The 24,901-nt window shown below is 41.3% G+C and overlaps 1 protein-coding gene across 2 annotated transcripts in view; it reads left to right on the forward strand.

Annotated features, from left to right (window-relative positions):
- The first annotated feature begins 519 nt into the window (after positions 1-519).
- The window catches only part of rhbdf1a (rhomboid 5 homolog 1a (Drosophila)), a 31,325-nt gene continuing 6,943 nt past the window's right edge, over positions 520-24,901 (forward strand). The window contains exons 1-8 of one of the 2 annotated variants that reach the window (XM_030735947.1): positions 520-886; positions 20,957-21,101; positions 21,202-21,341; positions 21,799-21,903; positions 23,202-23,415; positions 23,826-24,032; positions 24,225-24,347; positions 24,434-24,597. In XM_030735947.1, coding sequence (XP_030591807.1) covers positions 20,985-21,101; positions 21,202-21,341; positions 21,799-21,903; positions 23,202-23,415; positions 23,826-24,032; positions 24,225-24,347; positions 24,434-24,597 — 1,070 coding nt within the window. In that variant the 5' untranslated portion in view covers positions 520-886; positions 20,957-20,984. The remainder of the gene's footprint in view (positions 887-20,956; positions 21,102-21,201; positions 21,342-21,798; positions 21,904-23,201; positions 23,416-23,825; positions 24,033-24,224; positions 24,348-24,433; positions 24,598-24,901) is intronic. The other variant, XM_030735948.1, reaches the window with a different exon arrangement.

A 24,901-nucleotide genomic window follows, 5' to 3' on the forward strand; every position in this document is an offset into this window, starting at 1 on the left:
ATATTTAAATGCATTTATCACAAGCAAACATAATACGTGCAGTTAGATATAATTATATATATCTAACTATCTCTCTCTCTCTCTCTCTCTCTCTCTATATATATATATATATATATATATATATATATTTTTTTTTTATTTTTTTTTCTCACTTTGGTTTATTGCAGCCGCGTTTAACTACAAAGTGTGCTGGGTTTTCATTCATTCAGTCCCCTGGGACACATCAAAATAATTAAATTATTAGTATTATTATTGCTAAATTGGCTAAAGCCATTTAGTATTAAATTTAAAGCCTCTCATAACAACAGTTATGGTTCCCTGTTGGAGTGTAGAATGTGCTAAGGTTTCAATCCTTGGACCCCACTGTGGCTGAGGATAACGCTTAGTCACCCCGTCTGGAGAAGCAGCGCCTCCCTGTGTACACAATGATTGGTTGTTGATCTTGACGGGCTTGCCTTCTCCACAGACTGTCTTCAGTCCAGGGCGGGGCTGATTCTCTACCAAACTGAATTGCTACAACCGGCAGGAGGAAACTTACCCCGGGTCGCTCCATGGAGCAGTGTGGGAATGCTCTGTCTGTAGGTGGGGAGCAGAGAACCGGACGGCAGCCTCATTTCGACTTAATCATCCCGGACTGCCTCAGCTGCTCTTGGGATCGAGAGTGACCAGATTGAATACTACGGCACCGGGGTTGGCTTTAAAAAAGAAAAAGAAAAAAAAAAAAAAAAAAAAAACATCTGCGGGTTGGAAAAAGAAGCGCGTGTATCGGCGCGCCGCTGTCAGGATGATGTGACAAATCATTTATCTGCTGCCCGTGGAAAAATCTGTGAAATCGGATTTTTAATTCTTCCGCTGCTGGAAATCAACTGCGTTGGTTGTTATAAGGGTAAGTTGTGACATTATATCGTGACTGGCTCTTGTGGTCGGCCATACGGAAGGCAGGAGTCGGAGGAAGCGCTCACGCGTCGTGATCGCGGAGGAAACGAGCTCAGTCCAGTCGATTGAATTACTGGTCAGTTAATTGGCCCATAGAGGAACCATTCAGACTCAGGCTGGCTGTTGTAAACACAGCGTCGGTTAGATCACAGGGTGCTTTGCCGTTTGCACTCAGTGTAGTGAAGTTTTCATAGAGAAAGTGGGCTATTTAAAGTGCTCCAATGGCAGCCAAGATTTGGCCCAATCACCTGTTTAACAAGTGTGATACAGCCTAACCTGCATATTAAAAGAGGCGTTGAAGTGGAATTAATGGGGTGTGAAATGAGCTTGAAGTCTGAGAAGCTGAATTACTTAAATTTTTGTACTTGAACTGTCCCAAATTCAAGAGATATTACTCTCATTAGACTCATATGAGCCAAAGGCAAGATGGTTTTCATTTCAGCATCTGGCTACATTATTTAATCTGGCTGGAGGCTCATCACTGGAAGAAAGCTCCAGCCTCAGCTGAATTATAGTTGTAGCATAAATGTGTCGTGGATAATCACACACATCATACATAAAGTCCCACCTGACCTCACTCGTGTTTATCATTCTCCTCCTACTTCTCCCTTTCTTCCTCTGCTAATCACCATCACCCAATACACATGGCTACACATAAATGATAGATAATTTGTGGGTGATGGTTGTGCAAAAAGAGGAGCAAACAGCACCCCCCCCCCCCCCCCCCTACACACACACACACACACACACACACACACACACACACACACACACTTCAGTCTCAGCCTGTGAATCTTGAAAGTCTTATTTTGTCTTTGGCTGTTTGTTTTCTGTTGAATTGTTGTTTTTATGATGCACTGACACATTGTGACTCAGTGTGACTCATGTGGTAGTAAGTCGCAGAAGGGCACACATTCCTCAAAATCATACCCGTGGAGCACACACCTAAATGTCTCTCGATTTGACTCATCGGGGGTCCGAAGCTCCGCCAGGATGGCGGCACAAACATCACACACTTATTAACAAACTACAGTCTTGTTGACATCGGCGAGGTTATGTGCACCTCTGTCCTACAATACCTGGACTGAAGTGAAACCAGAGACGTACTGTATTAGAAACTGCTGAGTTATTTTGGCAGACAGGACATAGGAGCACATGGCCTGGTTTGTGTGCCCGGTATTCCTGATCACATGGAGTGGAGGGGATCATATCTCAGGGTGATGTAATCACACTAATAAAGCAAACAGCCGATGTGTGATAGTGACAGCCATTCCTGTCCTCTGTGTCTGCTCCAACTGGACCCTGGAGAGAATATTCCCAATGTGTGCGTGTGTTTGGGTGTTTGTGCGGGTATGTGATACTTGGAGGGAGCCGGGAGTAGCTGTGGTCAGGCTGGTTGACCATCCAGGCTGGCCTTTGTTGACTATCTGGTATGTGAGTTTTGCAGAGGGCTGCTGAGGGGGCCACTCTGTAGTCATGCCTGCATGACTCACAGCGTGTTATCTGTCTATCACCCTGGCCAAGTGTACAATCCTGTACAACTGCTTCACGGTGTTCAAAAGAGTTTGCGGGCAGGATTTTACGCTCAGTGACTGATATTATCAACCTTCATTCACTGCAGTTTTTCAGTAGATAGTTCTTTCCACATATCTTAAAGCATACAACAGCAACTTGGTGATGTTTTTATGTGTGACCTATAATCACTTCAAGATGCTGTATCTACATTTAGGGCACAGTTATTTGGCCTACAGCAGGCTCACTTTGTTGATTCGATACGCCTTCAATGGGCTGGTGCAGTTTTCAGTAAGACTACAAAGCAGCTGTAGATTTCCTGAAAGCCCCCCTCTGAACTTTCAAATCTGCCTGTTCCCGAACTTGGGTGTACTCTCTGTGATTGTTGGTCATTTTCAGTCTGGATAGCACTCTCCCCGAGTCCAGATGAAATGAGCGTCACTGGGTTGAATAGTTCCATGTGTGCAGAGCACGTGCTTCTTGAAATAACCTTGGGCTGTTACCCCAGCGCACACATCTGTACCACTAGTCAGAAAGTGTCTCGCTTCAGAATCCTGTTTACTGGGCATTCTGAAGCTGAGATTGATTCCTAACCAGGCAGAAAATGGCTTTGATCATTTGCTTTTTTTTCTTTTTTTAGGGATGCCCATAGTTTTGCACATGTTCTGATTGTAATAAAACGTCCCTTTAGGGTCTTTTTCAGGGCACCTTTTTGGGGAAAGTACCTACTCTGTAGAAGATATCTCTGACCAGTCCTAGAAAGCTGCTGCTGATCGGTTTGACTCAGAATAGGCAAAATTATTTCACTAAATAAAAGGCTGAAAGCACGAATAAGAAGCAGTTACTCCCTCTACCTTGCACCTGCCCAGAGTTTATTATAATAGATTGCATGGTATTATTATCTCATGGTATTTTCACCCCTGAATTAATAATGCCATACTTCTGCTTTTCATCTAAAAATTTCACGTTAATATTCTGTTAAACACATATAGGATGTTGATTCTGCTTAAGCTGCTTAAGTAATATCATGCAATACTCTATATTACATGACTTCTTAAATATATATATGACTGCATGGCTTTGATGTCCTTTTTTAAACTCTCTTCTACAAAATTCAAACATATTTGTAATGCTTGACCTCCCTGTGAGTGCATGGAGTTAAAGACGTGCTGCAGGGTTGTAAAAGATTAATGACTAACTGTTGTAGACCTTAAACGCTCATTTGTCTCAGACTGTTATGCACCTGTCATCTCAGGAAGTGTCTGCATTTGTGTGAAAGCTGCTACAGTTTTGTCTCTTGGCTCGATTTATGAATGAGGGGCATGGCAGCATTACCTGGAGAGGTGAAGCATGTTAACCAACTCGTTCTGCTGCTTTAGAAACAATACACATTCTGCTAAATGTATTGGTTACAACTGCGCTCGCACAGACATTAGCTTAAAAGCTTGTCAGGTGTGCTTGATGGTGAGAGCACCCACAGGCAGTGTTTGATCTGCTTCCTGTGCTCGCTCAGCTCATACCTTTTTGACTTTGATGTGGTTTTGACTAAGTTGTCAAGGAGGAGCACAGATTTTTTTTTTTTCCCCTTGCACGTCAAATTGTGCGATATTTGTGGGGAAAAAAATGTGTCTCTGGGGTCTGCTGTGCAACATGGAATGTAAGCAGATACATCCTGCCCTGTTTTCAGAGCAATAAACAAAACACAGCATGTATTAGTTGTGGCGCACAAAATGTAATTATATGGGAAGTGCAGTCTTTGTGCAAAATTTCACCCAGCGGCTGCTGTTTGCATGGAAATACATTACACCAGGTATTAGACAGTGTCGGAGTTCTCCCCCTGTTTATGACATGATTGTGTGACTCACAGGCTCTGCATCCAGTTGTCCCCTTCCCAGAATACCTTGCTGGTTTTATGATGCTGTGGCAGCCATGACGATGAAATCAGTTGTGATGTAATGCTGTATGCAGCACTGGCAGGGCTATTTCAGGTCTACCTCTAAGCTCCCAGGGCTTCCATTTGCCAGAATGCCAGCCTGCCTTTCTCTCAGTCAGCACCTCGTCTGTCATGAGCATGGCAGTCATACATGAACTGGCATTGACAGAATTTACTAGAAACCTCAGGTGTACAGGTTTGGAGAATAGCTGTAAATTAAAAACGTGCCAGAGTGAATTGTTTTCAGAGTTGCTTTGTTGAACTCAACACAGCAGAGATGAAAACTTTTAATTTAAGATTAGTAGTTTCAGGGTGCTTTTGGCTTCCTAGTTTGTGTTCTCAGTGACACGGCGTCTGAGGCTGGTTAACCTCAGGGCAAAGCTTATTTCCAGGGCAGTGGCAATGGTGTGCTCTTTCTCCCCAAAGGCCAGTGCTTGGAGATAAGCAACAGTAGTTCCTTGGCCTTTAATCTTCCTCTTAAACGGTTTGTCTGTATGTAACCCAATAAATATACAGTATTTAACTGATGACTCAAGATGGAATATGTTGGGTATGATGCAATTGCAAAGTTTACTTGGCTAAAATCAATTGACAATTTAAGTGAACTGGAAATCAGCCAATGTTGGAAAAGATGGATGCTTTTATTTACCTCAATCAGTTTGTTTGTCACTGTTAACAAAATGTAGTGCTTGTGAACACCCTTTTCTTGTGGTCCAATTGGACCGTTCCCTCTTTCTGCACATTTTTTTGGGGGGGCTATAACCTTTAGTTACCAGTTTTGGGTCATTCAAACTGACATTGGAAATAAACTATTATTAGATTAAGGTCACAAGGTGGTTCTGGAGGTGGGGTGTGGTCAACCAGGGCAAAAATATGAAGTGAAACTATGTTGAGTGAATATGATACCTTTAGAGAAGCTAAACAAATCAAAGCAGGCTGGATCCTTTTGTAATCTTGGTTGGTATGGGGCGTGAGCTATTTTTGACTTCTGAAGTAAGGTTCGCTAGATAACATTTGAGAACCAGTGGGTTAACCAAACCAAAACTATAACCACCACAATATGGTGATTCTGAAACAATCAACAACCAGAGACAAGAGATTAATTAGCATCTTGTCTCTGCTAACAACCAATAGCTAAATAGCTGGCTAACATTTGCGCTTTTGCATACTTTCATCCTCCAGTAGCATGAGGGGAAGGATTCATCACAAAATAATGAGTAAAAATACCCAACTCTTGCAGTTTGTACAGTAAGTGGATCACAACAAGGTTAGTTTAAATCTCTCAAACAAAGCTAAAACTGGGTATGTACAAACATCTTAGGTAACTAAAATAAAAATAAGAAATATAAAACTAACTAACTAAAAAAAAAAATTATAAAGGAAATGATTTCAGGTCCAGTCATTTTCAGTAATCATCAGGACGGTTGGTCCATATGTCAGCTGCAGCTGGGATGTCATGACTGTGAGTCAGCAGTCTTAACGGGTATTGTAATGCCTGTTCTTAACCTAATACATCTTGCATCTGACAAATACACCCACATATTATGACTAGAGTTTAAACTTAACAACAAAACTAACAAAAGCTAAACTAAAACTAAACATTTTTCAACAATAAAAACAAAAGTGAAACAAGCAAACTCACTTTTTAAACTACCCGAACGTGAGCTGAAAACAAAAAGTTTTACTGAAATAATGTCTCTTAAAAGTGTCCAATAAAGTTTGCTCACATAACTTTTGTTTCTCTTATTTGGAGTAGTGGTGCAGATATGTGAGGTTTGAATTAACAGCTGGAAACAGTGCTGCAGTTATATGGAGTCTCTGGTATTTGCCTTGCAGAAATCTGTGCAAGTCATGTGACTGAAACCTATGAATTTGGAATCAGCCTGTGTATTGATTCAAAGAAAAAGTTTAAGGATCAGAGCATGGGAGGAGGGTATGCTCCAGCTTAACAAATTTTTAACAATTTGAACCTCTTAGCTGCTCAGAAAAGGATAAATTGTTTATTAAATTATACCATTTTTTTATTTATTTTTTTTAGAATTAAATCTTGTCACAGAAGAATTAAAAATACATGCATCCAGAACATTTTCCCCTTATTAGATGTTGTTTTTCCACATCGCTGCAAAGACAGGATTGTATAGTGTCTGTTTATGTTTCCGCAGCTCTTTGTCAGGCCAGAGGGTCAGCTCAAGGAACACCCTGATATAGTATCTCAGCACTGTTACAGCAGCAATGAGACTGCTGTTTTAAATAGGATAGCCTGCCCCCGGACCGCTCCTCTCCCACCCTCTCTCTTTGGCACAGCTGGTTGTCATACCCAGGGGCTGCGAATCCTCATTGTGCAACAGACTGCTAAACTCAAGTTTCCCTAAATTGAAGTGCATGTGCGCAGTTATATCTGGACAGTTTCAGCGCAGTCCCACCAACATCACATACCACGCACCAAACTCACTCCAGCAGCTTTCCCAGAAATGAGGGTGTGTTTTGGACTCCCATGACTTGTCTTTTTACTGCCTTTTTTTGGGAGAGGTGGATCTTAGTCAGTATAAATGCTCTTTTCTTTGGACTAAGATTGAACCCTTGAAACACCAGTGCTGAGCAGTGCCCAAAATGTGCGTGTGATGCATCTCTTTAAATAATAAATGTAGATGTTTTAAACAAATAGATTTTAAGTAACTGCTTGTAATTTTTTTGTGAATGATGCGGCTTCAAGCCAGGCATAATCTGCACGTTTGAAAATCCCTGATTCTGTAACTCTTAACTTTCCCTTTCTGCTTCCTCTGCTTCTTGTTACACCGGTGCCAACCTTTCCTCCCATTTGCCAGCCGACAGAACTTGTAATGCAGTGTGCCAGGGAAAATGATGTAAAGTCTCTCTTTTATGATTCCCAGCTGATCACGCCCAGTTATAGTGAAAGGCATCACTCTGGAAGCCTAATATGTGGTGAAGCACATTCGCTCAGAGAAAGGCAAAAATAAACACGAACAATTATGCAAATAAGAAGCTTTTTTTTTTCTTTTTCTTTCTTGGAAATGACCCGAGTTTGTGCTCTCTTATTTTCGGTTCTCTCATCTTTTCCTAATTAGACATTCTGTCTCCTCACCAATGCTACATTTCCTGATGGTTTGTCACTTCTCAATCACAGTAGTTGTCTTGGTTTTCAGACTATAAACAGAGCCTAGAACCATCCTTATGTGTGTGCTCTGTGACCTGGAGGGAAAAACTGACTTTAGTTCCATAGACAAAGAAACTGTGTTCTCTTTAGTTACATCAGGAATAAGGAGGCCTTCCCCTCACTGGGCCTGTGACTGTCCCAGAGGACCTGCCCCAGCCTTCCCAGTTTTCCTGTGCTTTTGTCTAGAGTTTTCCACAGATCTGGTGGCCCAGCTGCATGGCCTTATTCTTCCTCTTTCCTCCCCCTTCATCCTCGCTTTTACATCTCCCTGGTCACCTCGCAGAGGTCTTGGGTTCACTTTTGGGTGATTCCCCCTGCATCTCCCCTCACTTTAACAGAGCAACATATTTAAGGGTTTACACAGTTCGCTGGTAAAGTCATGAAATAATTATCCACTGATTAGAATGAAGCGATGGCTCGCTCAATTAAAGAATTTGGAATTGGTTTTCAGAGCAGAGACACAATGACAAATAACTTCCTGAATGCTATGAATGCAAAATTCTGCACGGTTTTATCATCTTTAAATAGTTGTAGTACTCTGATAAAAGCCAGACAAAACAGGCCTGAGTAATGGGTCTGAAAGAAGTGAAATTCAGTAATTTTTCCCTTAAGTTTAAAATGGTTTAGGTCGATTCAAATTCTAAAGCAAAATTGAAAATGTAACAAAAAAAAATCATTTTCATCTTTTTGAGAGCTTTCTGTGAAATCGAATCAATTAAATGACACCACGTACTTACAGTTTTGACACACAGACCCACATCTCACCTGACTGTTTTTTTCCAGTCATTGCTCCCCAATCTACGCAGTTCAGCCTCTGCCAAAATGTCATGTGACTCATATTCGTGCCTCACCACAGTTGGACTCACAGATTTCTCTAGAGTGAGTCGAATATCTCAGTGGCTATATCAGAAGCAGACTGTTTGTCGTTAATTTTATTCCTTTTTCACGCAGTTGTTTAAACGAATGTTGATTATGTGTGACTGATTCGTGTGTTCCTCCTAACAGTGAGAACTGGAACACAGCGGAGCTGTGAATAAGCACTTATCTGTTGGTCGAATCACTTCGCCTTCCATACGTTATGGCCAACCAAACAAACAGCTTTCCTTTCATCCACATATTTTCCCATGTGACAAATTGAAGGCAGTCAAATATGGGCTTTATTAGAAAAATCGAGCTGCTGTACGTGAAACCAAAAAGGCCGCCCCTCTCTCCAATACACATGAAACTGAAGACTACATACCGTCGGTTGCTGCAGCTGTTGCCTCTATGAAGAAATGAAATCTCATTTTTATAGAATCGAGCTTCTTCCATCATCCCAAACAGAAGCTCTATTACAAGGACACTGAATGTGTTTTGCTGCAGAATAATTGGTTTCATATTCTCTGATTCAGGCCTTTTTTTTCAACACCTGCATGTACAGCTATATGCTTTTAGACACACATGCCCACACTCCGCTGCTCCCGTGCACATTTTCCACAGCCCGCAGTGGTGATAATCAATGCAGCCGGTCAATAAGCAGTACTCTGTGCTGTTTAAGGTCTGCTAATCTTTCAAGGAGACATTTTCTGAAATTGGATGTGAAGGTTGCGTCCACATGAGGGTTTTTAGTAATTACAGCAAGTGTGGGAAATACAATGATTAAAGATGGAAAGACTGGAAACCTTGATTATACCGTTGTAAGAAGGTTGAGTCCATCAGATGTTGAATGAAATTATCAGCTGAATAGATGGTGAGTCATATTTAAGAGAATAATTACTAATTTTGATCTTCTAATGCTGGATTTTTCTTATTAGTAAGTGTGAGCGGTCCTTAACGTGTTTTTCCTTTGTTTCTTTTTGTTTTTAATGAATGCTTGCTGGGTTTTATCACACATAAGTTTTTTAATCTTACATTCTTGAAATGGATAGTGTGCTTGTAGAAAGAGGCAGTTCAGTTCTCTCAGTTTTGATTAAAAAATTAATACTTAATGGTTTAAGAACTGAGGAATTATTACAGCTTTAATCAGAACTTGAGTGTTTTCAGTTTGTGTGTTTTTTAGAAATTTTGCTAGACTTTAAAGTTCTCTTTCATCACTATGTGGGTCACTTTCCTCTTTGGGAACACAAACTCGATAGTGCTAGTTTCAGAATTGAATTTTTATCTCCTTTATCCTTTTTAAAACTCGCCTAAACAGCCATCTCATCTTTGCGAAGCTCTGTGTCCGAGCTTCTGTTCTCTCCTCTGTCTGAATCCACGCTAATATGGTTAATTCCTGTTGTTGCGGGCCACGCGTTATCTGCTCTCTTCAATAGATATGTCAGATTTGATGTCACACTACACAGATCGCGCTCTGTGGCTTGAGTGGGCGGCAGGCCTGTCTCAAACAAGACCAGTTATTTTTGGCGGTCAGTGACGTACCCTTTACAGTGGACAGTAATGGGATGTGTGCGGTGTGGATGTGTTCCTGTGCATGTGTGCAAATGTATGTTGTTTCCGCAGTCGTGTGGACTGGACACAGAGAATGCACCCAGTTTGTGGCGTGTTTCCTGCCTTCATTTTCACCTCACCCCCTTCTCTGTTCTGCATTTCCTTCCTTCCAGTGCTTCTCATTAAAACTCGCAGTAACCTGACCTCTGTGGTCGTGCTGGTGGTTTCTCAGGGAGGATGTGAGACAAGATCACAGAGCTAATGGCTGCCCTTTGTGAAGTATTTTTAATCATGTTGATTAGACCATAAGATGAAGCTAAACATTTGCATTTGGAGCATGACGCAGCCTATTTAAACTATTTATATAACTCAGTTTAGGGTACATCCATATGATTGTTTTTCTTTTAAAATGTTTGACTTTTGCTGTGTTTTATGCCTAGCACAGACACTACTACTGAAACATTTAACACTTCAAATGCTTGTTTAAAGCAAAAATCATATTTTGGTCAACACTGAGATCTTTTTAATGCGATTATCTTAATAAAAATATTCTTTGTATTTCTACTTTCTCATCTGGCATCTTGAAACCGAGCAGCTGAACTGGTTTTACCTTTCTTGCTTTTTTTTTTTTCTTTCTCAGCTTGACTAAAGCTGAATTGAAACTGCTGCGGCCAGATGGGCAGACAGTTTGGGCTTAAGGGAGGGAGCGAAATCACGGGTGAGCTGGAATTATACCACAAAGTAAAACTAAATAAAATGCAGCAGAGTAATTTAACCCAAATTTATAACTGAACATTAAATTAGATTAGCTGCACGGGCCTGCAGCTGACAGAGTTTAGTTTGGAAATTTTGCAACGTTTTTTTAGTCTGGTTGATAGCCTGTATAAAGAAGATGCAAGCTGCCGCAGTGAAGTCGAGGTCCAGCTGTGCAGCCATGAGCTGAGCGTTTTCATCATGGCAATCTTGATGTTTTAAAACCAGGCATGACAAGTAAGGGGTGAAGGGAGGGTGTGAATGAGACCGAGAGATGCTTCACACTCATTACAGAAACTACTTGTCACTCAGAAGGCGGGGTTGCTCTAAAGCCTGATTTACTGTCACTTTTGACAGTAAAGCAGGGGACATGATTTACAAAATAGACATCATATTGTACTCAGTAAGACATAAGATTAGAGACAAATTCAAAGTCTTTGCTGGGGTCACAGATCAAGAAAGCCGGGGCTGCTTCCCATTTTCTATACACCCAAACTTCTTTTTGGTTGTAAAGAATAGAGAATGCAGGTTTCCCTCAAATCTGTGTCCATCTTTTCTGGTTTTCTCCTTCTTGTGTGGATACTGCTTTCCCATTGCCATGTCTTCTTCCTGCAATGGGTAATTTTCTCACTGTTGCTCTAACATGTTGCCATATTTGCTTTGCAGCTCCCAGTCCCAGTTTTAGCTGCCATAGCTGCCTGCACATGCATTTCTTTCAGTAACAGTTCTTTGGTCCAAGCAATCTAATCTATTTCTACACAAGCTCCATCCACTTCCTGTTTACACTGTCACCTGCCCAGTATACAAGAATGGTCATGTGATATGTGATTATTAATTAATTTATTTTTTTGTCTTCAAATATTTATTATTCATATAGAGGAAAAGAAGGGGACAGCAAATAGCTACAGAGGTGTATATGGCATATATATTTTCACCCTTTCCCAAATCAAACACTAATTAACCACTAATAGAAAAAGCTATGGTAGTGTGGAAGGAGAAAAATAATACAAATACACAATGAATACATAAAATAATAAAAAAATGAACCTAGAACAGCCTTTTCATACCTCCCAGCTCCACACCTTAATTATCAAATGATAATTATAGATATAGAACAGCAACGGTGCTAAAACGTTTGTCCAGCTGGAGATTGTTTTCATTGTAAAACAGTCTTTTAGGTTGAAAATGTATTTGTAGGTATAGATTTTCATGCCATACACATTCATGTGATGTCTCTGCTAAACCATAACGGCGCTAACTCATCTTGTGCGTCACCCTGAGTAATTATCTCAGCTGGGAATTTGCTTAGTGCACCATTTCCATTGATGAGGCAGTGAAAACTTCAGCCTGCTCTTTTTTTTTTTTTTTGGACTGTGATCAGGCTGTACAATGACCCTTGTTCAGCCCAGTCCACATCAGCCTATACAATGAAGTCTTTTGTAGACTTGCTTCAGTCTGAAATCATGCTGGAAACTATTTAGATGAGGATCACATGTTGTTCGGGCATGCCGTTTCTGAGATTCTCCTCTTACTCATTTAAGGGGAGAATGTCAAACCTCCTGCAGACAATAAGATGGTTGTATGTGGTCTCAGGACACATTGGGAAGTGATGATATTCACAAGAAGACTGACTTATTTCCCCTTGTTGTCTAAAGCAACTTCCCTTTTTAAGCTATTCACTTAGCGTGCTGTTAAACTGTGGGAGGTTTAAGGGTCAAGAATGAAACCCTTGTTAGAAAGTCTGGTGCAAATGCTATCGATCTTCTGATTTTGGCACGTAGTGCAAATAGAGATCTTTGGCATTTACATTGTTCATGGTTTAATTTGGTTGCAAAATATTTTCATAGTTTTGAATTGGCTTTCAGATTTCTGAGACTGCAATTGCCTTTCAAATTGTTCCTTTCAATCCCATTTTGTTCATTTAATTGTAATACTAATATAATACTAATACAATACTAATACACTATAACCTTTTGGCTGTTTTCCTTTAACCAATTGTTTGCAACCGTCTGAGCAGAATATAAAATAAGGTTTAATATTCTGGTTAATTTTAAACATCTTTCTGTGGCCAGGCCAGCTCCTCAGAGGTATCACATCAGGGCTTAGCTGCTGCTGAATTTTCCCACACTTTCGCAGACAGACTGCAGCTGGAGATTCAGTACGTTGATGATAAGCTTCTTCAGCAAACAAATGCTGCAGGTTTTCAGGGCTGGCAGCTGGAGTCCAAGCCTAAAGCTAACTACTTATCAACTACTTAATCCCAAAGTGGTGAAGGCCATTTCACGGTCAAATGATTCAACAGGGTGGTACCTTATCTTACTGAAGACTATACACACAACTCTTATTATTATGTGAAACCCTGTCTAGTTGTCTTGGCCTGTGTAGTGTATATAATCGACAGTTAGGGAGTTTTTACTGTCTGCTGCTTCCTGAAGATTAGAGCCACAAACACAGCTCAGGACTGAGATGTTGTACAGATTTACTGAATGAGTTTTATTTTTCCTTCTTTTTCCACTAAAGTGAGGACAGGCCTTATCTATCTGCTGTTGTCAGCACAAACAGGCTTGTTAACAGCACTGCGAATAGCGATGCCACAGCTTAACTTTCCATGACCACATGCCGCTACCTGTATATGCCCAGCAGCTCCAGTAGGAAGTACGTTGTAAATAATTTACCTGTGCAGAATGACTGAATAATTCAAGCACTGGATTAGCCACATGTGTTATTGCATATGTGACCAAAGTTTCTGCAAGAAGGAAGGAAGCTTTGACTTAAGTAGAATTAATATCCAGGTGGGTGATATTTTGTTTATAAACACACTCAGATTAGAGTAATATTATATATTGGTTTCTTTATAGTGTAACGTGTCAGCACTCCTTCAAATTGATTTCCTGTTGCAGGATATTGCTGCATGGTGTAGGGCGGGGACCTATGCTGATAAAATAATGGAACACAGTTTTCTGGCTCCTAGGCAATATATAAGGCTTTGTGATGGAAGGGAAGTGGATGCAGGTTGTGTGATAGCAAATACAGATAGAACTCCTGCTGTTTTTTTGGGGTTTTTTTACAGAGGCAAACATCTAGTTCCTTATAGTTATCTTGATGTGCACACATTTTCAGAGGTGTGTGCATGTTTGCTTTTGTCAGAAACCAACCTTCCAGAGATCTAAGGCAGGATTTTTTTTATGTTTATCTAGACGTACATTTGCAATTAACTTCTATAAATACACCACATGCACGCAGCCTGCTGTTAGGAGGCCATTTATACTTTTGTACGCTATTCATATCTTTGGCTCGCAAGCCTGTCATAAAGTAAACACTGTTATGATGGTGGGGGAGCCCGGCGTTGCACCCGATACAAATCTGACACTCTATACTGAAACCACAGAAAATAAAAGGTCAAATTAGTATTGTTAAAAAATATAATAAATAAAAAAAAAATCAGACAGCCTGAACTGAGATATGTGGAGGGGAAAAAAAAAAAACACAAAAAATGCACAAACTGCTCAACCCTTCTCGGTTGGTCATATCATACATGCCCACCGCCTACCTCGCCAGTCACAGCAGCCTCACCCGTCCGCTGTGCCTGCGCCTCAGCTAGCTGTGACACTTGATCTAAGGGTCAGCTGCGTCGGATATTTCTGCTGTCTCTGTATTTTTTTTTGTTTTTTTCATGTCATAAGGGCTGGTTTGCTGTGACAGGCTGTCACATGTCACTAGGGTCAATTCAGATGACTGCAGCTTTTACTGGTGCTCAGTTGCACTTCACTTTCCTGCCTGTGGCTGTGATTCACAGAGTATTTTCTTTCCTGTAAAATATGCATAATAATAAGTGGAAATAGAGATAGTCTGGACCACACAGCTTCATTTTGTTTTCCCACTGCTCTCATACTTGCGAGAGCAGCCAGAAAAGAAGTGACACATTAGTGACATGTTCTAATTACTCCCTTGGTTATATCATACTTGTAACTCTATAGCCAAATCAACTTCCACAACTGGTGAAGTCACCTGGCATTAATGTCTGCTGTGCAGTATAACACATTTATTTTTAGGGCCTGCTTTCTGTTCTCCACACCCTAATGAAATATCAGTAGCTTTGTAGTTTTGTCAGCTTCTTAATTCGTCCCAGTTGGAGGCACAATGTGCTATATAAAGATCAAAAGCCACCTTCTGCAATTAATGTGCAGATGGGCCTCAGATGCATGCAAGAACGGCACAAGACACAAGCCTGCAGTGTTAGTTTGTGCAAATGATTTATATTTAGATCATCTGTCAGAGTGAGATACCTCCACTCATTTTCTGGACTGACTATGTAACCACGAGTTTCTACTCATTACGAAATTCTCTTTGGGGAACTTCTGTCAACTGCATATTCAGATTGATTTTCAGTGTTTCGGATCTAGATGGCATTTCATTTTTTTGCTATGTGTTTATATTACAATGAGTCTTAATGAATAGTGTTTCTAGTTATACTAGTAAAAGAATAACCAAGGGAGAGTGACTGCTTGAATAGTGCAGTTTCCCTCCATTGTTTCCAGTGTTAAATCTTGCCTCCAGCATGGAGAGAAAAATGAGAAACAATGGATAGTAGGAGTATTTATAGTGGATGACTAACTGTTAGAATATGAGGAAAAAACTAATGTAACCTGTTTGTTCAGGGTGTCCCTAACCTGCATAGATTACATACAAATGTAAAAACATCCATGAATCAAAAAAATTTAGGTAATGCTAGAATGCAAATTTAAGGCCTGGCTTGTAGAGGACAAACAGCAGCAGCAGCATGCAGGAATAAAAAAAAAACAAAAAAAAAAACAGAGTATTGAAGGAGGAATGAATTCCTGAGGCCAGGAAGCACTGATGCTCTCATGAATCCCTGTATTAACAAAGTCATCCATCCTGCTCATCCACCCTTTTGTCCTTCCCAGGGTACACCCTGGATGTACAAACCCTGCTGGGAGTAAGCAGGGCCCTACTTGGCCAGCCACCTTAGGCTCTGTCAGCCTCATTGACACAGCTCTCTCTCAGCCACCATAAGTGTGGTTGCAGCCAGTCTCCCTCCTGTAGAGCAGCACATAGCAGCAGAGTACACACAGTACCCGGAAACCAGCCAGCTCCTGTCCATAATTGTTAGACTTCATGTGGTTTCTGGCACTGCCATTTTAGCTTGGTTTAATTTCTACCAGAGCTCTTGTGGAATGTGGGTATGGCATTCACTGAGATTATAAATGACCCCGGATGGAGAAGAGTCCAAGATTTAACAAATGCATCTCAAGGCTAATTATTTCAGAAATGTTTAGTTATCTAAAACACCTGATACGGAACAGTTGCATACCCTTGGTAAATGCCTAGATAAATCATATTTAGCAGAAAAATAACGGACTACCGTTTTCTTTACATGTAAGGGAGTAACTGGGAGCCATAGATTGTGGAACAGCCATGTCAGATAAAGGAGGTCACAGCTAGATTGTTATTTTATTTATGAGGGGTATGTAAAACACAAGGGCAATGCTATTATGCAAGCTGCTTCACATATTTGAGGCATACAAGCTACTGGACAAAACCGATATTTTGCAATGACCAAGCACAAAAAAGCAGCACAACCTCCATCTGAGATGAGCTTTTTTCACTCCTGCTCTTGACAGTGTTCGAGGTGGCACTCAGAGCTCCATCCGCCGAGCTCGTCTTCTATTTGACTTTAAGCCTCACCTGTGACAGCTGGGCCTCTGTTGTCATAAGCTAATGTCTTTACCTGCATGACTGAAGACCATTTCCCAAGTGATTAAATTAAATGATGGCATGGAAAACTTCACTGGGCTCGAGTTTGTATGCAGACAGTAATGCAGTTTCCCAGACAGAGAAAGAGAGCGCCAGTTATGCTTGTCAGCCCCAGTCATTATGGCCCATTGGACGTCCCTGAGCCTGGAGAGATGTCAGTTTGTCCTTTGTGTTTTGTTCACCTGTCTGTCTTCTGCTGCCTAATGTGTCCTGGAGAGGCAGAATGAAAAACAATCCATGCTGTCATGGATCTCGTGATTGAGTAGGAAGTGTTAGTTTCTTACAAGGACCAGCTGACGGCAGGGAGCCAGTCTTGCGAGGCACAGACCTAATTTATGGATGTGGGTGTTTTCCCTCTTTAGATGTGAATCTTGAAGTCAAAACAACTCCTTTTGAAAAAAAAAAGGAGATTTAATCATGATGGTTGTGGTATGTAGGCCTCAATCAGCAGTGGGAATGTAAACACTTAGATGTTTCAAATTGTTGCCACACTGTAAACCCGGATAAGTTGAATCTACTTAAAAAAAACCAAGGTAACTTGTTGCCTTAAATTTTTTAAGTAATGAAACAGTTTATTTAACTCAGCCTGTTAAGTAAGCACTACTCCATTTCCAGTTGAACTAAATTGTATGTTCTAATTGACCAAACTTATCTTTTATAGTTCATGAAAAAATAAAATGTCTTCTGATCAATCAATTCCCCCTAGCTTTTTCATGGTTGTGTGGGCTGGAGCCTATCCCAGCTGACAAGGCAGTAAGATGCAGGATACACCCCGTACAGGTCACCAGCCTGTTGCAGGGCTGACAGAGACAACCATTCACACCTGTGGCCAATTTAGAGAGACCAATTAACCTGACCCCAGTAACTGCATGTCTTCAGATTGTGGGAGGAAACCCACACAGACACAGGGCATACAAACTCCACACACCAAGAATCCCAGGCTAAGGTGGACTTGAACCCAGACTATCAGATAGCTATTCTAGCTGTGAGGCAGCAGTGCTAACCACCACACCACCATGCTGCCCAGTAACACAAATATTTTTTACAGTGTTGAACTGTGTCTGTTTAAATTTGGTAAATGAACATGATAAAACTCAGCCCTGCTGAATGCAGGTACATTAACATTTACAAATAACATTTGTCCATGGAACAATAAAAAACTATACGAGAGAGCGTTGTGAACAAAAACCAAACAAAAACACCAAATGTCTCATATTCCAAACAGCAAGAGGCCTGGGCCAAGCCGGAATTGAACCCAGACCATGCCACCATGCAGCTGCACATTAAGCCAGTCTGTTAAAACTGGTATAAACTAGATTTTTAGCAGGTGCAAAACTTGATGATATTAAGTTGTTTGAACTCAAACACATGATTAAAATAAGATAGACCATCAAAAAGTACAGTCTACTCAGCATTAACAAGTAATGTTCACATTCTAGGCAATTTTAATTAATATGAACTCAATATTTTTAAGTGGAATCAAAATCTGGGTTTACAGTGCATACACCATCTCCACCAGAAAAAGTACAAAAGAACAGCACAGTCACCTTGAGAGTAGACATTAGGGTGCATTTTAGGAATGATTCGCCAAGTTACTGCAGATAACAGTGCAATGTTAAGGAAAGGCTAACCCAGTAGTCTGACTAATTGCCAAAAATGGTGTCCTCTTCCCTTAAGGATATCTGCTTCTGAAGGACATCCTGCCTACGATGTCCGATCTTCCTCAGACAGAGACCAGCCTTGATTCTGACCTTTTTCTTGCAGTAATTTGTCATTTTCACTGTGAAGAAAATGTGTTGGTGCATCTCAGCAATGGCTATGCCAACTGTTCCAGCTAAACTCCTCCTCAGACATGATTTGCAGGCCCATGCCAGTTCAGCTGCCATGTTGACTTTGGAGGGAGATGAGAGAGAAAGACGGAAGCAGACTTCCAAGACACTTGGCTTGTCTGTCTGTTAAAAGTTAGAGGTTTACATTGGGCTTTGACCAAAAGCTATTACAGCCCACTGACCAGCAGTGTAATGGAAAAGTATAACAATAGTGCATGGCTGCATTAATGCAGCTACAGGTTACACTGTAATCTTCAACAAGACTACTTTTACAGATTTACTGCTCTGTGAGATATAGAAGACATCTGTGTCAGCTGTTAGAGTTTCCCTCTAACATAATTTACATAATTTAAAATATTTCAAGTGTACATGTGTGGGTTTAATTTGGCTAGCAAATAAGACGGTAGATAAAAAAAAAAAAAATCTATTAAGCTGTAGTTGCCTGCAAATGGCAATCACTTATGCAAATAAGGATGAGATGAGTGGGAGACGGTAGGCACGAAAAAAGCCTAAAGCAGGAGGAAAGCTTAGTGCAGAAGCAGTAAGAGTCAATTAGTTTGAATCCTAACCCTGTTTTATTTTCTGAAGGCAGAGCACCATCAGCACAGCATTCAGGGCAAACTGAGTTAAAGTAGGAGTGGCCAAAGCCAAAGCAATCAAAAAAGATTAAGCATGAATCAAAATTAGCTTCTGGGTGCTTCAGTTTGGTCCCAGTTTATACCAATCTACAACCCTGAAGCGGATCCCCCCCCCCCCCCCCCCCCCCGCCCCCCCGTCCCTCCCTTCACCGATCTGCTCTATATCAGGAGCCCCGCTGTTTGAACTAATGGCAAAAGTAATTAAATGTTGGATATTCTTGCTTGGAGCAAGAGAGACGGCTGTTGTTGCAACAGTGAGTGTGTGCCTAGTGTCACAATTGTATTTTCCAAATATTCGTGGCTGGTCCATGATTAAGATGAAGTCTGGGATTATTCTTCAGTGGATTTACATATAGATGAAACAGATAAAACACAAGTGAAGTCACTGGATGCCTCAAAGTGGAGAATAATGAAAAATAAATTTTGCATGCAGTCATCTCTCCACTCATCAATCCATTTCTCTTAGTTTGTGACTCTGCATCAGCCGGCTTTCGTCCAGGCTGCTGAGCTAATCGGGTGTCACAGATCAGGAAATGTGTAACAGGTGCGCAAATCCAAAATGTTCCACAGAGGAAAAGTGAATGAAAGATAAATCCCCAATATAGCACCCCTAAGTGCACACTTTTGTATTATAAAGATCCCATCTAGATTTTCTGCTTCAAGTAGCACTCTCAGCAGCTTTGCAGTGGTAGAAATGTCAGCATTATAACACAGCAATTATACCAGCGCCCTTTTATGAGTTTGCCAATTGAGAAATATCTGTCAGGAAGAGGTCAGCCATGTTTAAATGTTAACACTGGTAATGACCCTGCTGCCCTCATTGTGAGGTTTTCCTTCCAGCTCTGCTGAGATCCACTGACAACACTTCCCATCATCACTTGGGCTAAAACAGAAGCCTGTGGTGCATTAAACTGGCAATATAAAGCAGATGTGGTCACTAGAGAACGTGGACCTTTTTTTTTTTAAGGTGCTTGAGCTGTAAAAAGAGAAGTGAGGACATGACCCAGTGTGACTGATGAAAGCTCAAGTCAAAACCCCTGATGGGAGTTAAAAGCTGACATTGTGGCAAGAACCTCGTGAAGTCTAATGAGACACCAAACCAGAGCCAAGCGGAGAACAGGAAAGGGATTTTTCAGATTTATTTGGTTTTGTAACTCCTCCAATAGTTGAGGAGACACCCTCTTTCGCAAGTTTGCACGTTTGCACTTTACAGGAAAGTCAGTTATTTATTTTTTTTCCATTCTTCCTAACCGGAGATTCCTAACCGGATGAACATTTGGTTTAATCAATGCTAAATGCATACACAAAATTTTAATGGGATATTGCTTGATTGTTTGAATTCCACATGAATACAGTTAAGGGGTGAGAGAGTTCGGGTTTCTGTGGTAATTAAGAAATAATAGGAAACATACCCGGAGAAGCGAGGTTAGAAGATGGGGCAATAAAAGGAAAGGCTGGTGATAACAAGGCTGCAGCTACAGGCGGGCTGTCTGATGCTGACGTTTCTTGTGCGCCTCCTGTGGTCCGTAGGCTTCGTCATGGGAGTGCATACTTAGTCATTAGTCTCTTATAGATGTCTGCCTGGAACAGAGCTGCTTTTAACCACGAAGAAGGATTAAGTTTGATTTTTAACTGTAGAATTAAGGGATTATGTTTAAGACTGCAAACTTCCTCACTCTGAAGCGAATATTTATTGCTTTTTTTTTTTTTTTTATGACTTGTGATCTGTTTTGAGGAAAGGGCAAACAGCTTTAGACTATTCTCAGTGGTTTCCACTTTACTGTCTAATAAACAGAACTATGTGAACGCCCATGTTTGAGTCAAATAAGGGGTTTAGCACCCTCTTGTGAAACAGTTCTGCAGCACAATATCATTGTGATCATTGTGTTTACAGCAGAAAACACATGTTGATTGTGGTCCTGTGGTATTTCTTTAAATTGCATTTAATACATTGAGGCTCGTTACATTAATGCCATCTGTGCCTTCTCTGTGTGCATAGCTGGCAGGCCTGGGGTGGGACAGAGAACATGGCTGAACCACAGCGGGAAAGCACCAGCAGCCTGCAGAGGAAGAAGCCTCCCTGGCTCAGACTGGACATTCCCACGACTCAGATGTCACTAGATGAGCCTCCCACATTTGTTCAGGTACTCTTTCCCACTGAATCCCCTCCTCAATTTTTGTCACTGGTATCATTTATGTCACGATGTGCATTAACCCTTTTCTAATGCATCCTTTCCTGGGTAGCCGGTGAAGAGGCAGGGTTTTCTGCGCAGTATCAGCATGCCAGTCGAGACCTCTCACCTCCAGTCCCCACCCCGTGATGTCTTTGACACCCGGCGGCCTGTCTTACAACGTCAGTCATCCATCACTCAGACCATTAAGAGGTAAAACACTTATTTTTATACTGGCGTCATGCGCAGTATGCAGGTTTAGGATTAACACCTTCAACAAGCTTAAAATGTTGAGATCTTTACATTTAATTTGCAGAGTAGCATGTGTATGGTAGGCCCTAGTTTGTGTCTTGAGATTACAGATTATGGGTCAAAGTGAAATAGTAGATGGTGGCATGTTAAAAAGTAACTTCCCCTCACTTATCTTTTTCCAAAATTCCAAACTGTTTCCCTTTAACACTTTGGTAACACCTGGTAATACCTTCCTAGTTTTGGAGCTCTAAATGGAAACCTTTACATAACAATCTGCTTTGCTCTCTCTGCATGGCTGCCACAGCACTGTCCAACTGCACATTTCCTTTTCAATGCCTGTTGTCTTTTCTCTTTTCTTCTCCTTCCCTTTCTGTCACTTCTCGCCACCTCCTGGTCCTGTTCTGCTTGGTCACAGCAGCAGGAGGGTGCACTTTGAGAGGATTAACACAGTGCCCGTTAAGGGGCAGCGGGCTGCACGGCGCAGCACCAGGAAGCACCACTCTCTCTCCAGAACTCTGCTCAGGTATGGCAGGATGTGTTTGGTTCAGGATGAAGGTAGAGAACTGTAATTACTCGATTCATTTTTATATTATTTTTGCTAGCTTTAAGCCAACTGACTGAATTACTGAGTATTACATACAAATCACAGGAGTCACAGAAAGAAACCATTTCTCTCTTAGTCACTGGAGATTGCATCAGTGCGTCATGTCATTACCACAAAGACTTCTTTATAAGTGAGTCAGAAGAGAATACAAAACCAAAAGCTGTTATTTTCCTGTTACTGTTGCAAACAAATGTTGCAGTAATGGCCCATAATGGCACTGGGAGGAGTCACTCATTTCCCTACACATTTGCCAAACAGAATCTATCACAAGATGTATATGTTGCCTTTGACGGGTGCTCATTAGTGAACCAGCATTTTAAAGATAACGTGCCAGATCTGATGGCCTCGTTAGCGGACATGGGTTATAGTATATGATCCTGGGCAGTGACAATGATCAACCATAATCACAGAAACCAAGGTGCTGCAATGACAGGCTCTCAAAGTCTATGCTTGAATATCAGCTACACAGCCTTGTCGCTAGTATACACTTTAAGAACTGAGGGATAAGCAAATATTAAAATTTTTTAAGTAAAGGGTGAGCTTAATGATACATAAACACACTCAGATTTTACTGCGCATTCACTCTGCAGCTGGCAATTAGTGCAGAAACAGCTAGCTCGCCTGAACTTTTCTTTGAAGAGTGTTTCCGCTTCCACTTCCTGGCCTCGGGGGGGGGGGGGGGGGGGGGGGCTGTAACATTGTTTGTTCTGGTACTTATTAGGCTTTACCTTAAACAACATGATTGCATGTTTATACATCAAGGGTTGTTGGAATGTGCCAGTGTGCAGAGCGGAGTAGGACACAAATAAAACTTAAAAAAGATCTTTATTGTGTGTGTTAATGGGATTTGCTGTCTGCTGGTGTCAGTTAAGATTAAGAAGGCTTAGTATGTTGGATTTTATTTGGCACCTCAGAATTCAACTAGTTCCTAAAAGTGTGTGACTGCACTATATATATGTGTGTGTGTGTGTAAATGTGTATCTTTCCCAGTGTATTTGGACATAAACATGCCTATTTACACTATCTAGGGCACCTTTTTTACACCGTGGGAAGTGTTGTCTTATCAGTGCCTTGCATGTTTGCCGACCAATTCCTCTATATATTGCAGGGCTCTTTGGAGTGTCATGATGAATAGCTCGATCTCTCTTTGGAAAGGCAGGTGTATTTAATATCTCTGTGGGATGTGAAGCTGAAAAGTCGGTGTTTGTGGTTTTAAGGGGAACAGCGGACTGGTTCGGGGTTAGTAAGGACGGCGATGCCACTCAGCGATGGCAGAGGAAAAGTTTGCGCCACTGCAGCCTGCGTTATGGAAAGCTGAAACCGCAGGTGATCCGAGAGATGGATCTGCCCAGCCAGGACAACATCTCCTTAACCAGCACCGAGACTCCACCTCCTCTCTATGTTCCCACCTCACAGCATGGCATGCAAAAGGTAAAGGGAAATAAGGGTTGCTTTGCTAAGTGCTCTTCTTCTAATTTTGTGTTAAAATGTGGACAGTCCTGTGCTCATCCATGCAGTCAGCATTTTCACTTCTGTTGCTGCACACCGCCAAATACAGCCTCATAAGTATGAATTCAGACAGTCATATGTAACAAACCTAAGGACATATCCTGTCATCTCTGCAGTTAAATACAATTAAATGTATAAATCTGATGAGCAGAGATGGGTTTTTATGACTTTAGTTAAAGGTAGGAGAGGAACTTTATTCTGAAAACTTGGTCCACGGTTGTATTATAGATAAAAATGTTTTTTAAAAAAAAAAAACATCTATCAAATTTCTGAGGTATAACATGTCTCATGTTTGTGGGATCTTCCTAACTTGTTGAACCATTGAACTCCAGATTGTGGACCCACTGGCGCGAGGAAGAGCCTTCCGCATGGTGGAGGAGGTGGATGGTTACAGCGTGCCTCAGACCCCCATCACCCCTGGAGCTGCTTCCATTTGCTCCTTCACCAGCTCCCGCTCAGGTCTCAACCGGCTGCCTCGCCGACGTAAGAGGGAGTCTGTGGCAAAAATGAGTTTCAGGGCTGCAGCAGCACTGGTCAAGGTGGGAGAGAGGGATCTGCTAAACAGATTACATTCAAATATATGCAGTCGTTATTAAAATTAACATAAATACTGTACAGTAAACTGCAAAACACTTTTGAATGTGGGTTTTATTTGTGCTGTTTCACTTTGTAGTCTTCTGTGATTAAATTCCAGCTATAAAGTTGTGTGTTTGTGTGTGTAAATCTCTCAGGGGCGCTCATTAAGGGAGAGCACTCTAAGACGGGCTCAAAGACGAAGCTTCACCCCCGCAAGCTTCATGGAGGAAGATGTGGTTGACTTTCCCGATGAACTGGACACATCCTTCTTCGCTAGAGTAAGACAAGACAAAAAAAAAAAAACCCAATGTTTCTGTAGATGTTTCAAAGCTTCACCATCTTCTTTCTGTGCTGTTCTTTGTAGGACATTCTGATGCACGAGGAGCTGTCCACATACACAGATGAAGTCTTTGAGTCACCGTCTGAGGCGGCTGTGAAGGAGGCAGAGCCCAGCAGCAAGAAGGATGAGACCGAGCTGACAGGCAGCGCCCTAGATAAGACGGAGCTGGAAAGAAGTCATCTCATGCTGTGAGTTCCTGTGTCCGCAGTGTTAGTCACTGAGGCTGTGCTGATCATTTTAAGATGAATCCTCATTCCTGGAAACCAGTTTTCTGATGAAAAGTGCAAAATATATTTTTTTTTTGTTTGTTTGTTTAAATGAAAAATACACAATGAGCAGTTTCCTGATAATGACCTTTCTTTTGTGAATAAATTCATGAAGGCCTTACGAGTTAAGGTAAAAGGAAGACTCAGCTCTACAGAGCTCTGACTCTGTCAGCCTGGCTGCAGTGCTGAAAAGAAACCTGGGGTTGTTCTTATTTTATTCAATCAG

This window comes from Archocentrus centrarchus, chromosome 8 (genome assembly GCF_007364275.1).
Source record: "Archocentrus centrarchus isolate MPI-CPG fArcCen1 chromosome 8, fArcCen1, whole genome shotgun sequence".
Classification (NCBI taxonomy): Eukaryota; Metazoa; Chordata; class Actinopteri; order Cichliformes; family Cichlidae; genus Archocentrus; species Archocentrus centrarchus.